The sequence below is a fragment of the Canis aureus genome, chromosome 21, assembly GCF_053574225.1.
Source record: "Canis aureus isolate CA01 chromosome 21, VMU_Caureus_v.1.0, whole genome shotgun sequence".
Classification (NCBI taxonomy): domain Eukaryota; kingdom Metazoa; phylum Chordata; class Mammalia; order Carnivora; family Canidae; genus Canis; species Canis aureus.
In genome coordinates, this window is record NC_135631.1 from 23,594,246 (window position 1) to 23,609,372 (window position 15,127).

The following is a 15,127-nucleotide window of genomic DNA, read 5'->3' on the forward strand; positions in this document are numbered from 1 at the left end:
GCAGACACTCAACCCCTGTGCCCCCCGGGCGTCCCTGTGAGTTCTAATTCTTATTTTGAGGACTGATATTTATAAGACCTCGTCTTGTAAACTGGTGAAACCTTTTAGGGACCATTTCGGCAATACCTCTCAAAAGTTTAAATCTGTGTCCCCTTTGAGCTAACAGTTCAACATCTAGGGATTTCTCTTACAAAAATACCTCTATGTATGAACCAAGAAATTAGTGTAGGATATTCATTGCTGCTTTCCTTATAACAATTAATTAAGTATGGTATCAAGTCCATCTGAAGGGATTAGATGAATAAATGATGGTATATACATCCCTACAAGGGAATACTCAGAAAATCATTTGTTTTTATGTGGTAGGTCAACATGGACTGGCCTGGAAAAAGTGTCCATGATACAGGCAATGAAAACAATAAGTTGAAAAATTGCACATATCCCTCAATCTCTTTTTGTTTGAAATGGGTTTCTTAACTTTGGCACGATTGACACTTGGGCCAGATAACTCTCTGGTCTGGGTTGGGCTGGCACACTGCAGGATATTTAGCAGCATCTGTGGCCTCCCCCCTGCAATTATGACAATTAATAGTGTTTCTAGATGTTGCCAAAGGCCCCTGAGGATGGGAATGGGGGCCGAAACCACCTCCGACTGAGGATCACTGGTTTAAAATATTAATTTATCAACAACTTAGGTTCCCACATCATAGAAAAAAGTCTAGAAGGACCACGTTAACAGTGGTTCCACCGGGACAGAGGATGGGTCAGGGAAAATAATGTTTTCTTTCTATTTTATATACCGCTGGGCTATTTGATTATTTTTACAAGTATATATTTCTTTAGTAAGTAGGAGAAAATCTATTTCTATTCTAGTCCCACTCATATTCTTAAATATATACACAGAAACGGATGACAACAGCTTATATCAAGAGACAGTGCATCAGGATTCTCTTTGAAAAAGAGCAACAGGCAGAGCTTACCTGGGAAGGAAAGTCCTTTGAGGGGACTAGATAATGGGACACGATGACATGACCAGAGCTTATCTATTGTTCATCTGGTGAGAACCGTGCCTGGGAAACTGTGAACTAAAGGAAATGCGGAATTCTAGCCTGGAGTTTTGAAGTTGCTGGGGACCAGTGCCTTGTGCTCTCTGCTTCAAATCCTTTATCTGCTAAAAGGAACATCCACCTTCTCACAAAGACTTCAGGAGGGCAGACCATTAAAGTAGCATCTATGAAGTGGTCTCCCCTCATCAGATTTGGTCCTACATAAATAAAAGATGGGATTCTCATTAATATTTGATTTGGTGCTTTTAAAGCTATTTTGTAAAACAAATGCCTAGTCCAATTTGGGCATTTCAGAGTTTAGATTATCCCAAAATGCTTGAGTTTCTTGTTCATTTTGAAGCAGTTTCCTCCAGGGATATTTTTCCAGTTCAGTAGTATACTCATGAGGAAAACAATGAAGCAAATCTTTTTTTTTTTCCCCTCTTTATGTTTTTCTAGCTAATGTAACTCTAGGAAACCACTAAGGTTTGTTCAGAAATTACAAGGTAAACTGCCACAGCCAATTTTTGTGATGTTTCCCTCATTGAGTTAGTTGGAACTCCTGCTGAATTTCCTAGAAGGAAAACCAAATCTAAATCTTCTAAAAAAAATAATAAAATGCGTGGTACCCCACATGATTGCCAGCAAATGATGTATCAGATATCCACCACCAATACCTTCACCTAGTTACAACTACAAGATACTGAGGGAATTTTGGTTTCACATGACATCTTAAAAAGTGGCTAAGAGGAATGCTCCTGTCCATCTATGCTGTTTTGAGACCAGAGTGAATTTAAGACAGTTCGTGACTCAAGTTATGAATCAGTTCATGATGACATATTTTACATTCTTTTTCATTATATGTATTTGTTTTGTTTTGTTCTGTTTTCTGGATGGAATGACAATTCTGAAACAACAATGTTTGGCTCATAAGCAACTCATACATATTTTAGTCACAACTTTTGATCAATTTCTCTCTCCCTCCACCCCACCCCTGCCCTCATTTGACCCAGCTTCTTAAAGCTTTATGCCTTATTTAGCAATATTTCACTTCTCTCCAATTCCAGCTAGTTTTTAAAAATATCTAGTTATTGTGTAATTAATTTATCAAGAAATTAAGCCTTCTTTTTTTTTTCCTCCCTCTGAATTTAAAGGGTAATACTCAGGATTTGCCATTGTCAAGATTCCAGATTCACTCTATACGTGCATTTTTAAAACAAAGAGAAAGCTACAGTTCTCCTCTCTGCCTTGCACACAACATAGCAGGTTCAAAGGAGGCAGGAACCATAAAGCAGAAGACGTTTTTCTAAGCAGCCAGCAAAACCATGCTCAGGTCAGCAGCGCCAAGCCACAGCAAGTGATGCTTTCAGCGGAGTGCAATGACACACTCAAGGACACACTGCTGACACCGTGGCTTCCGTCTGCCTTATTAGCAAGGAAAGCTCATGTAAATATTGACAAGTGTACAAATTTTAATGAATGCTATCAGACCAGGGCCCCTCATAGGATGACCCCAAAGTACCTGTGCACACTAGTTACAAGTAGTTGTAGCATACACTATTGGTGATCTGTGCTCAGACGCCTTTTCATTACTTTGGGCTCCTTGCCTTCCCCATCCCCCAGTCTATACTGTTTTGCTTCCAATGGCCTGCACCTGAGATCTCTTTGTCAATTCAAGGGCTACTGGAACCACTAGGCTCACATGCATAGAAAGTCAGGCATGTTCTCCTACTGGCCCAGGGCAGCCCTTGGCCACTGGCTGGTTGCAGTGGGCCGGTGAAAATCCAGCTGCCTTGCTATAAAGCCAGGACACACTCAGAGAAGTAATTTATATGCCAGATTCCACTGAGGCTGGATCTTGCCTGAAATCACACCTTTGCTTGGCTTCCCTCCCTTCCCAGCCTAGCTTCCCCACTCCCTTGCCAGCTTCTCTGGGAGCATGTCCTGATACACCACCTGCACCCACACTCACCACTCAGGATCCACTGGGGGGAAACCCTACTCAGGCTATTATCTGTTCTTCACTTTCCCCCAAATCCTGAATCTTCTCATTCTTCTGCCCTTCTCATTCCACGCTGATAGTTACAGGTCATGACACCTGTTTTAGGGCTCAAACTTCTGTTAAGACACACGTCACACACAAGCCTTGGTTACCAGCGACCCTAGATAAATGACTTCTGGTCACAGTGTTGAGTTCCTCTATGCTACTGGTTTCAGATCATGCAACAACATCCTGGAGTCTATGAATGCTACCCTGGGGAAGAAGCCCAAAATTCAGATCTTACAATGCACAGGGAGTTCAGACTGAGGGCCACACAAGACTTTATGATAGTGGCTTTCTACTCTTGGCCCTTCTTCCATGTTTTTGAGCTCTGATTATTATTTGAGGCCATCAAAGGCATATCTTTTTGAGGGGAATATGCAGCAGGTAAGGTCTTGAAATGTCAATGGGAAGACCTGGGTGGTTGCCAATATCCTGAGTCAGAGGCTGCCCAGCCAAGAGAACCACTCATGCCACCCTGGACAGAGGCTGCCCAGCCAAGAGAACCACACTACATGCCACCCTGGACAGACTGTCCTAAATAGCAAGAAACAACATTCTTCAAGTTCCCAGAGCCCTCTCCACGTCAGCCCCACGTGACACCTTAACTCCCACTCCAGAGGCATACTCACGATTTTCACAGTGCTGCCCAGTGTAGCCTGCCAGGCAGGCACATTTGTAGGATCCAGTTTTGTCAAGGAGGCAAGTGCCATCATGGAAACAGGGAGAAGAGGAACATGCTGTAAGAGAAAAGGCAATTTCCCTCAGTGTCACCGTACAGCGAGTCAATCTCCTCAAGCCTGGAGCCTTGACCAGAGTCTTTCACTTGCTTCTTTACTTTTATCTCTTTTATTGGATTCATATTGCCATTGTTTGAGAATCCTTAAAACAGGTATTTATCTGATATTGTTTGAGATTTTTGAAGGCCCCAGAAGTATGTTCCTATGGTCTGAAAAACCTAAAGCCAACACAAATAAGTACACCACATAATTAGAGTAGAAGCATGCCTTTACCCCTCCCAGAAGGACTCCAGGGGAGAAAGGCAGCCTCTGGGAGCTTTAGATCATCTTTTTTCAAGAAAGTATCCTGGGTACTGGGGGAAAGGAACTGGAAGATCTTCATGACACCTTTGAAAATGAGCTTGAGAATTTCCTAACATGCATTTTATAAACATTAGGCCCTCGAGCTATTGATGTGTTCAATTAAGAAAGGTTGTGGGTTCAAATATGATGGGGAAGCACTACTGGTATTAAATGATAATTAATCAGATTTCTTTACTGCAGAACTTCTCAGAATGTTTCACGACCTAATGTGCACCGCAAATTCCTCAGAATGACATAACGTCTGGCCTTCCCCAAGCTAATCTGACCTCAGAACCTGCATTTTGCAGAGGACTATTTCCTACAGAGAACACTTCGGGAAACAGTGGTCTGCGTGCTAACCCCTAACCCTACCTCCATTTGCCAACTGGAAATATACTGCTGGGCCCAGTTCCACAAGCCCGTATTGGGTGCTCGCCCTGTGTGAGGCACCGGAGTGGGACACCCTGCTTCCCAAACCAGAGATTTCTGATGAGAAAAATACAATGACTATCACCTGAGGTGTAATTCATTTAGTGTCAGGAAAGGGAAAAGTGTTATAAGATGCTCAAACTGGGGCAAAATCACAACCCGATGGAACAAGAGAAAAGGTTTAGCAGAGGACGACAAATGGGATACAAACCCTGAGGGTTGGGATTTGATGTGCAAGGTGGAGGAGGTGACCTTAGCCAGAGGGAAAAACCTGAGCACAAGCACACAGACAGGGTGTCTGAGGAACTGGGAGTGGTACTGTCTACCTGACAACTCAGACGGGCATTTCCCAAAGCTCCCCCAAACACTCCTGAAGTGTTAAGGAGCCCAGTTTAGGGCAGAAAGAGACCCTTCTGACCCTCCCCCCAGTCACAGGGTCATAGGCTGGTGAGCCACTGCTGCTTCTTCCTGGCTCCCCTGACAGCCAGCCCTGCTGACTGCTGCAAATACCCACACACGTGTCTCAAGTGTAACCCTACCCAGTCTTGGCTGGCCATATATTACCAAGGGCAGGGATCAGCCACAGGCTAACCATGCCACACCACAACACAGCACACCACAGCGACACAGCCTCCAGAAGCCCCAGGCCTGCACAGCTCCACAGGGGACATCCTCGGAAGGCAGTAGAACAGATGAGAAGCAACGGCGAGAGCTCACATGGAGACAAGCAGGTGGGGGCTGTCCGCCCATCCTGCTGAAAGGACAAGGCTACAGAAGGATGACCCCACTGCCACTACCGTTTTTCCTGAGACTTCTGTGTCATACCTTCCATGAGAAGACGTAGCAATCAAAATGCCACTACAATGCCTACTTGGGTATTTAAAAAAAAAAAAAAACAGAACTTCTGAGCTTGGTTTGTAGAGCTGGATACAGTGAGATCCAATCTCAGAACAGTGAGAGCCGAGGGTACTTCCCTAGGATTGTGTGTTTGGCTCATTTTGGTCAAATCCTACTTCCTGATATGAACAGGGTGGGAGTTCAAGTCAGGCTTGGAGTTACTCACAAGCAAGTCGCATTTACCACTGAATGAAACACTTTTAATGCCTATTTTGCAGATGACAGATGGAGGCTCAGGGCACACCTGCCATTGGGCAGCTACTAAGTATGTCCTATGTACCAGACACCATACTAAGCTCTTCACCTGTTTCATCTCCCAGAACCTCCTTAATGGAGCAGGACTTATGCTTTTTCTTTATTCACAGATTAGGAAACTGAGGCCCAGAGAAGTAGAACTTACCCCAGGTCATACAGCTTAATCTACCAGGGCTCCAAAGCCCATGCGCTTAGCTATGAGAGGTTTCCTAGTGTGAGCCATAGAGCCGACTACTTTGTGACCTCGGACAAACTACCTGGCCTCCCCTGCTCCAGCGTCTATACAAGGGCACCCATAATAACTAGCTAAGCTTCTGGTGAACATTTCTGAAATATATCTTGCCATTTATTTCTTCCTTCTCAGAGTGTAGGTTGCTTCCAAGAACCCAGCACACTGGGTTTTAATAAGGCTGTGCAGAGAGAAGGGGGTGCTGCTCAGAAAGGAGATGTTTGTCTGGAACACAGCCATAAAACGCTACATTTATCTCTGTGGCCTTTACCTGTGATCTCCTCAAATATGGCATGGAAGCCATCGAAATTCTTGGAGCCATCTGAATGGAAGAGGATGTGGAGTGAAGAGTCTGTGCTCCGGATGGGAGCTGGCCGCTCATTGCCACAAAAACGTTTGATGATCTGGCCGTTGCTACTGTCCCCGTCACGGACCTCAACATAGTCATACTGGCACATGTAGTCAAACTCCAGGCTCAACATGACAAACCTGTGGGTAGAGAGGGTGACAACAGGAAACAGGTGAGCCCTGGTCCATCCTGAGACCCACTTCAAGGCCAGAGGATGAACAAGTCTCAGAAGAGTGGTGCCACTGGCCTGATCCAATAGGAAAAGGGTCCTGGACTATGGGAGGTCAGATGAATTTCTTTTAGCAGAGGGCATGGTTGTGTCTGCTGTGCGCATGTGTGTGCGCATGTCCAGGCAGAACAGGGCATACCACATGCGTCCTCTCTTCCAAGGGCACTTGTCCTCCCAGTCAGCATGGCTGGTTCCTTCCTATCTTCAGGCCTCACCTTAAATATTCTCTTTTCAACAAGGTTTCCCTGACAACTCTTTATAAAAGAGATCCCCTGTTCTCTTTATAATGGGTATATAAATTTTAATTTCTCTTATTCATCTTCTTGATTTTGTGTTTTTGTGTGTGTGTATGCAACGTATACATGTCCATCTCCTCCACTAGGTGAAAATTCCTTGAGTGTAGAAGAGAACATCTATCTTATTCCACCATTTTTTGTGTAGTGCCTAACATGGTGCCTGGCACATAGAGATGCCAAGCAAACATTGGTGAATAGGTGGTTGAATGGATACTATAATTTTATAATAGGAGAATGGAAAAAAGCACATACTGTCTTGCACCAGTCAATAAAAGAACAAAATCTCTGCACATTCCCCTGTTTGATGGAAGGATGAGAAGGCAAGATCTTCTGGGTAGCAGTAATTCTTGCCACCAAAGACTAGAAAAGGTAGCACTATATCAGAATTTCAGAACTGGGGGAGATCAGATAAACCTGTGATTTCCTAAAAGGGTCTTGAGTTTGGAAATACATTAGATCAAAATACATTAGATCAAAAAAGCAGACAATGACCCCAAGCTTCCAATAGCAAGGGACAAGACAGGAGGCAGCACATCCCAGAGCAAGAGAGGAAAAGCCATTTTCAGATCATTCCAAAGGGAATGCTTGGGTACCACGGTCACAGAATATACATCTGTATCTTCTCCCTCATGTTTTGGAGAAGATAGAAGAGCTCACAATGGCCACCTGAAAAGCTGGATAAGGGCCTATTTCTACCACTTTGGGTAAAAAGTTCAAGTGCCAGGATTAGAGAACACTAGAACATAACGACAATCGGTATATTTTAAATGCGCTTAAATGTCTTACTAAAAATAAACCCTATAACTGGTGTTTATTCTATAAAATTTTTTATCACAAACTTTTCGTAAGGGACTCTAAGGCCCATTAATCATGCTTTGTGAAATGCGGTCTAACATCTAAGCAGCTGAGATCTCACCCAGATGCCACTGCTAGCTTGCTGTGGGCCTTGACAGGTGACTTCTTTCTCTGGACTTTGGTATCTCTGTCTGAAAAGGGAAGCAGCAGGGTCAAGGGCACCACTCAAAAAGAGATCACAGCTTTCTTCTGAAACTGAAACGTGAGATATTGCAAGTTGTATTTGTATCTGTACATTCATTCACTCACGTACTTAACGTCTATCTGTGGCCAGACTGCTCCGTGGCGGGCGCTGTTCTAGGTGCTGAAAGCACAGCAGTGCCCCAACTAGATGACACCCAAGCTGTGCCAGCCCTAGCAGAGAGTAGTTCTGATTTGGGGGACAAACAATAAGCAAGGAAACCAGAAAACAAGGTAATTCCATATTAAGTGTGAGTATTAAGTGCTGTGAAGAAAGTAAGCCAGATAAAAGCATAAAAAGTAAGTGGGAGGGTAAGTTTTTTTATACATAGTGGTCAAGGAAGACCTCTCTGTGAATTTGATATCTGGGCAGACACGTACATGATGACATAGAGGCAGCCAGTGAAGGTCATGGGGGAGAGAAGTCCAAGCAGGGGACTCTGTAAGTGCAAAGGCCCTGAGGCAGTAATGAGTTTGGCATATTTGAGGAACTGAAAGAAGGTCAGGGATGCCGTAAGGTGGAGTATAAAGGGGAGAGCGGTATGAACTGAGGTTTGTCAGCAAGGAGAGCTGGAGCCAGATCCTGCATGGTGAGGAGTCTAGGTTTTCTTCCAAGCCTGATAGGAATGAGCTGGAAGGTTTCAACAGCAGAATCAATGATTGGATTTAGGATCTCAAAGGATCACTCTAGTGACTGAGAAGAGAGCAGAGCTGGCAAGAATGGAAACATGGAAGCCAGTTAGGAGGCCATCGGAGAGTCAAGGTGAGAGATGGTGGTGGTAAAAGTAGAATAGTGGCACCAGAGTCAGAAATGGGTGGACTTGAGATTATTTTCAGGTAAGAAGATAGGTTTTGTGATGGCTTGGCTGCAGTGCTGGGGAGAGGGGGACAGTACCAGGGATGACTGCCCAGCTTTTGGTCTGAATATTGTACATGTGCATTAGTGTTTCTGTTGTTGTTATTATTATCACTGGCCAGCAAGTCCAGGTTTGACTGGAAAGAAAGAAATCTATATATTTCTAAGCCTTTCCTAGGCATGTGATGTGCTTGTCCAATCCCTCTACCATTTTGGATTTTTGTTTGCGAGAGATTTCCTTTGCATCCTGGATCTTGGAGAGGCTCCTCAGAGCTCCCTAAGGGGACCACGGGCCTGGTCCCTGAGGTGCTGAAATAATATGTGGCATCAACACCTGCCCTTATCATCCCTGGCAGCCCCCACCTGAAACCCCTCAGGTGTTCCTTATGCTAACCTTCCTCTGGAAAATTCCAATTAATGAGCCTCACTCCCAACCCCAGATCCTCAAGGGGGAGACCAACCACTGGGGACCAGCTTTGGTGAGGAGAATTGACAAGGGGACCTGTTTTGCTGGATCCTTCCAAGGCAAGGTCCCACATGTTGCCCCTCTTGGAGGACAGAGAGCCATCTGAGGAACCAGCTGCAATGTGGAGACCTCCATTGATCCATCCAGAAAATACTTATTGAAAACCTGCGCCCTAGAAGAGTAGAGATATCTGTCACTGCCACCCTCCTTACTGGGAAGAAAGGGAAGAACTAAGCGAACAAGGCCTCTAGAAATCCCAACGGTGAGTGGGCCACTCCACTTCCCTAGAGAGGAGAAGGCAAGGCATTGGCCAGGAGAGAGGAGATGTGCTGGAGGCAGAGAGGAGTTCTTCTGACATTTATTCATGCAACAAGTATCTAGCAAGCTGCTATGGTGTGTGCCGTGTGCTGCTCCTGGCACTAGGATGCAGCAGTAAACAGTTCACATAGAACGGCACTCTTTTGTGCTATTTATTGAGAGTTACAGTAAAACTGGGTCTGTAGGTTGAACTATGGCATAAGTTAAATATTTGTGAGGACTCCAAAGTTCCATAAGAAGAAATGGCTTATCTTCCACACAAGTGAGAAACCTGGTTTATTTATTACAGGGGTGGTGGTTGTTCTCTGAGAAGTGGTTGTTTTCGGTGAAAGGAGCTGATAAGCAGAAACCCCAATGTGGAGAATAAATGCCTTGAAGGTTAGGTCTGTGACTTTGATTTCTTCCCTTTCCTCCCATAGAACCCAGCCCAGTCCTGGATGAATAGGAAGACTTGGTAAAGATTTGTGGATGGATAGATTGCTATCAATATTTTGCTCTGTTGGTATTATCCTTGGGTCAAAAGAACCTAAACCCCCTAACCCCCCATTCTAGGGCCGTGAATAACAAACATGTAGTTGGCTGTAGTTTTTACCAGGCTTTATCCCATGGAATAGTCCAAGAGGTTAAAAAAAGCCTCCAGTATACATTTTCTAGTTTGGGGGTTGTTTTTTTGTTTTGTTTTGTTTTGTTTTGTTTTTCTTTTTAAGATATATCCATTTATTTTTTTATTTTTATTTTTTTTAGATATATCCATTTATTTGAGAGAGAGAGAGTACACAAGCATGTGCGAGCAAGCAGGGGAGGGGCAGAGAGAGAGGGAGAGAGAGAAACTCAAGCAGACTCCACGCTGAGCAGGGAGCCCAACTCAGGGCTCGAGCTCATAACCCTGAGATCAGACCAGAGCTAAAATCAAGAGTTAGACATTTAAACCAACTGTGCCACCCCAGCGCCCCACATTTCCTACTTTTTAAGAATAAAGTGCTGATGGTTACCCTGAGGTCACTAGGATCCAGGGCCCTCAGCCTTCTTACTGTGTTTCCTTATAACCTCAAACTCCCTAATTCTGACCCCAGCCCCTTACCTTAGCTGGATGATGAAGCCAGGTTTGGCATGAATGGTCCATTCGCAGTGAGCGTTTAGGGGGTAGCTCTCCAACAAAATCTGACCCTTTGAGGCCCGCAGAACCTGGCCACATCCTGGGAGGAGAAGATTGGGGCATGGAAATTGGAGTCAACAGGAGAGAGAGGGTAGAAGGTCTCAAAGCCTTTGAGCTCACCCACATCCCTGAGAACAGAACGAGGAAGGAAATTACTTTCTCAAGCACCTGGCAATGTGCTAGGCAATTTGCATAGGTTAATTCACTTAATCTACCCCACAGCTTGAAAAGGGAAGTACTATCATTCCAGTTTTCCAGCTGGGAAAATGTATAACAAGAGGGTTAAAGAAAAATTTGGCCACTAGAGCAGAGGTTCAAACCTGTGTCTGAAGGTGGAGTCCAAGCCTCTGCAAGACTGCCATATGCCAACCTGCTGACTCCACCCCAAAAGACTTTGAAAGTAGACACCGTGGTCTTCTTCTGAGCCTAAATCTGCATCCTTTACCCCACAAATAGGACCCTAAAGCAACTCTTTCCTGACCCTTTTACACCCAGTTAGAAAATTTATGTGTTATTTGTTCTATATGCAATTACGTAATAAATGTTTCCCTAACACATGACACCAGCAGGGGGACATGATTCTAACCATTTGGACTCACTGGTTTTCTTTCTTTTTTTTTTTTTTTTTTTTTTCCTAGCCCCTAACTCTTTTTTTTTTTTTTCCAAACAAACTTCTTTTGAAAGCCACCAATTAAAAAAAAACACATATCCAAGAAGTTCTCCTGCGTGGGGTACAGGGATCCAAAGCCCTCTACCCTCACTATCACCTTCATTTCCCTGAGTTACCTCCAAAGAATCACTAAGAAAACCACTGGACGAAGTTATTGTTAAATTACATCATGTTTCCTAGTATTAAGATAAGCACAGGTGTGTAAGATGCATCCTACCTTTACAAAATAGTCTGGGGAAAATGCCTTGAGTTGGTTTTAGAGAAAAAAAATTATCTGGGTCATATAAATAAATAATACTTTCTACTAGAGTTGTCAAACTATAATCCATGGGTTGAACGTGGCTCACTGCCTGTTTTTGTACATAAAGTTTTACTGGAACAGAGCCATGCCCATTTTTAATGCATTTTATATGATTGTTCTCCAGTTATAATAGCAGAGTTGAATGGTTCTGACAGGAGGCAGCAAGGCCCACAAAAATGAAAATATTTACTAACCGCTCCTTCACAGAAAAAGTTCACCTAACCCTGCTCTCTACAGAAATCCAGTTTGACCTCATAAAGTCTAGATATGCAGTTACAATCAATAACTCCCAAAAGTATAAATTCTCATTGCTTAAAAGAAAAATGTTGGGATCCCTGGGTGGCTCAGTGGTTTAACGCCTGCCCTCAGCCCAGGGCATGATCCTGGAAACCCAGGATCGAGTCCCACATCGGGCTCCCTGCATGGAGCCTGCTTCTCCCTCTGCCTGTGTCTCTGCCCCTCTCTCTCTATGTGTGTGTATCTCTCATGAATGAATAAATAAAATCTTTAAAAAAAAAAAAAAGGAAAGGAAAATGTTAATATCAGTGGATACTGCTCCGTACCAAGACGAAGGTGAGGATCTTTCCACAGGGTTAGGAAAAGAGCTCAAACTCCACTTTTGACAAGCTGTGAGGTCTGAGGCTTGTTACTTTTGTGGAAAGTACTGCTCAGCTGGTTGTACAAGTCCTGTCTTCATTTGGATTTCTATTGCTGCTGTCCTGGTCCACCAGTGGGAAGCGTCATCCACCACTTTCCACTGGGGGTTCTTGTCTTGCCCAGCCTCCACCCTCTTTCCCTCTCCAATCATTCCCCTCATATTTGATTCTCCACACAGCAGCCAAAGCCACCTCTTAAATAAATAAATTAGATCACATTACTCTGGATTCAACCCTCCAAAGGTTTCCCTCTACGCAAACACCTTCTTATGACGTCCATGGCCCTGCCTCACCGAGGCCCAGACCCACCACCATCTGCCCAGGTGGATGAGTCTCCAGCCTCCTCACACTGTCCCAGCCACACCGTCCTCCTTTCTGTTCCCAACCCTGGGCCTTGCCCTTGCTGTTCCCTTAGCCTGGAAGAATGGGGCCCCAAATCTCCTTTCTTTGGGAATTAAGTTCAACTGGCCCTTCTTCAAAGAGGCCTCCCTTGACCACGCAGCTACAGCAGACCGTCATGTCTCTATAGTAACTGTCCTCACTTTATTTTTCTTTTCTTCATAGCACATATCACTAATTGAAATTAGCTAGCTTATCTGCTTACTCATTTTAGTGGAGCTGGGATGGCCCTCTTCTAGCTTGTCCACCTAGAATGGAACCTGGCATGGAACAGGTGCTGAATAAATAGTGGTTGAATGAATGAATGACAGTATTATCACAGGCTAGGCACTGGCTGAAAGACTTCCAAGCATCCTCTCATTTAACACCCATGAGAAACCTAGGAGAACGACATTCATCTCCCCATTTCCCAGAGGTGAAACCTTAATAAGGAAGTAAAGAAGTGGGGTGACTTCCCCAAGGCCAGATGGCCGGGAGGGCAAAAGACTGTAAGTGACTCTTTTTAACGGTAAAGCACAGGTTAAGAACGAAGAGACTTCCGAGCCCCACTGCCCTTGGTTTGAGACTCGGCATTATCTTCACTGGCTGTGTGACTTTGGGCAAGTTTCTTCCTCTCTCAGAACCGCAGGAAACCTGAGTCAAATAGAATAAAGCTGGCACGTACTTCATATGATTTTGTGAGGCTGGAATCAGATTATGGGCAGAAGGCCCTTAGCAGAGACGCCAGGAAATGTTAACGGTTGCTCCTGGGTGGCAGAGCAGGGATTTGAACTTGGATCTGTCTGGTACCAGTGCTGGGTCCTGGCTGGTACATTCAATTGTCTTGAGGGCCTCTTGCCCCTGTCCCACACCGTGCTGAAGCAGCAGGATCCTTTCACTCCCCGAAAGATACACTGGATCTCTGCACCCCCCTCCCCAGCCCCATTTTCTGAAGTGCACGTTCCTTCCTCCTGCACACCTCACATGCCATCGCCCCCATCCGCCCATCTGCTGGCTACGGAAGTGATCTTTGGGTGTGAAAGACAAAAAAAGAAGTCTTCCTGCACAGCCTCCACCCTTTGGGGACTGGCAGCTTCCCAGGCTGCAAGGTGTTAAATCCCAGCTCCCACAGTAAACCTCCTGCAGGGACCCCAAGTTGGAACCAGCAGGAAATGCTGCTAGTCCGCTTCCCTGCTGGGGATGGAAGCTGGGAAACTGGGCCTCTCCTCAGGTCCAAGGTGGGGGTGGGGGCGGCCGAGGCCCACCCTAGTCAGGTCTCCTCGGCAGGACCATTCAGGCCTTAGCCAGACCCAGGATCTCATGGGGCCTCTGGAGAGGTCAGGGCCACCATCCCCACCCAGGCACCGGCCCCCCGCCGTGTGAGATGCTAGACCACTTGCTCCTGCAGGCCCGGGGCTGTCCTTCAGGAGTAGCCAGGATTCCAATGCACACGCCACATCTCAGTCCTTGATGAGGTTTTCCTCCTCATTCTGGGGGGGAAGGGACACATTGGCCCCAAGATGGTGGACAAGTTCCAACCAGCAAGACACAGAGGCCGCTTCTCAGAAATGTGCTTGGGAGAAGGGTATGAGGAACTGAGAATGGGAGGAAGGAGCCCTAGTCCCCTCCCACATCAAGGGGCTCCTTCAGCTCCCTTTCCACTCTTGCCTCTCCTTGGGGAGCTGGAGGGTCTGGGTGCAGGGCAGACTAAGTGCACCTCTCTGTCTAGGGCAGAACAGTGAACACAGCTGAGTGTCCCCGCCAAGGAAGTGCTGGTGGCCAACCAAGCAGGTGGTCCTGAGTCTGAAAGACCAGAGCAGGCAATGGGCCCAGAAACGTGCTCAGATTCCCTGACAATGTCTTGCTGCGGGGGAAGTGGGGCGTGTGCGTATGTGTGTAGGGGTGTTTGCCAGCGAAGCCAGACTGTCCCCCACACTGGGCTCTGAAATCCTGGACTCATCTCCAACCTCCCGCCCCAACCCTTCTCCGTTGCTACAAGCCAAAATAAGAGAGACACCTAGATAGACCCTGCTTCTGCAGAGGCGAAGGGAAATCTCCATTAGTTTCTAAACTGGCAAGAGAGCTGGAGGGTTCCCAACAAAAATGAGCACCCCAGCATTCAGACAAAAGTCTTGCTATCTCCAGCATGGGGGGTGGGGAAGGAGGAGCAAGAGACAGACACAACAAGCTTCGGAGACATCATTGGGGCTTTTTTTTTTTTTTTTAAATCTTTCCTCTTGGGGGTGGTAGGGGGAAGGACTAAAGAAAACAAGCATTCAGACAGACATTGCATTTCCTCCCCACCCCCAACCCCCAACTTCAGAGATGACTCGGAGGCAGGACTCACAATGATTGAGGCGCAGTCCAGGAAGCCAGGCTGGGTCCACACTGCTGCTCAGCCTTCTACTAGCTGTGTGACCCCAGACAAATTCTCCAGA

At 45.8% G+C, this 15,127-nt stretch overlaps 1 protein-coding gene across 8 annotated transcripts in view; it reads right to left on the bottom strand.

The window, feature by feature from the left end:
• Positions 1 to 15,127, bottom strand: part of PAMR1 (peptidase domain containing associated with muscle regeneration 1) — a 156,735-nt gene that overhangs the window by 23,567 nt on the left and 118,041 nt on the right. For all 8 annotated transcript variants that reach the window (XM_077863601.1, XM_077863608.1, XM_077863604.1 and 5 more), the window contains 3 exons: positions 10,610 to 10,724; positions 6,251 to 6,468; positions 3,720 to 3,827 (listed from right to left, as the gene is read on the bottom strand). In XM_077863601.1, the coding sequence (XP_077719727.1) occupies positions 3,720 to 3,827; positions 6,251 to 6,468; positions 10,610 to 10,724 (441 nt within the window). The remainder of the gene's footprint in view (positions 1 to 3,719; positions 3,828 to 6,250; positions 6,469 to 10,609; positions 10,725 to 15,127) is intronic.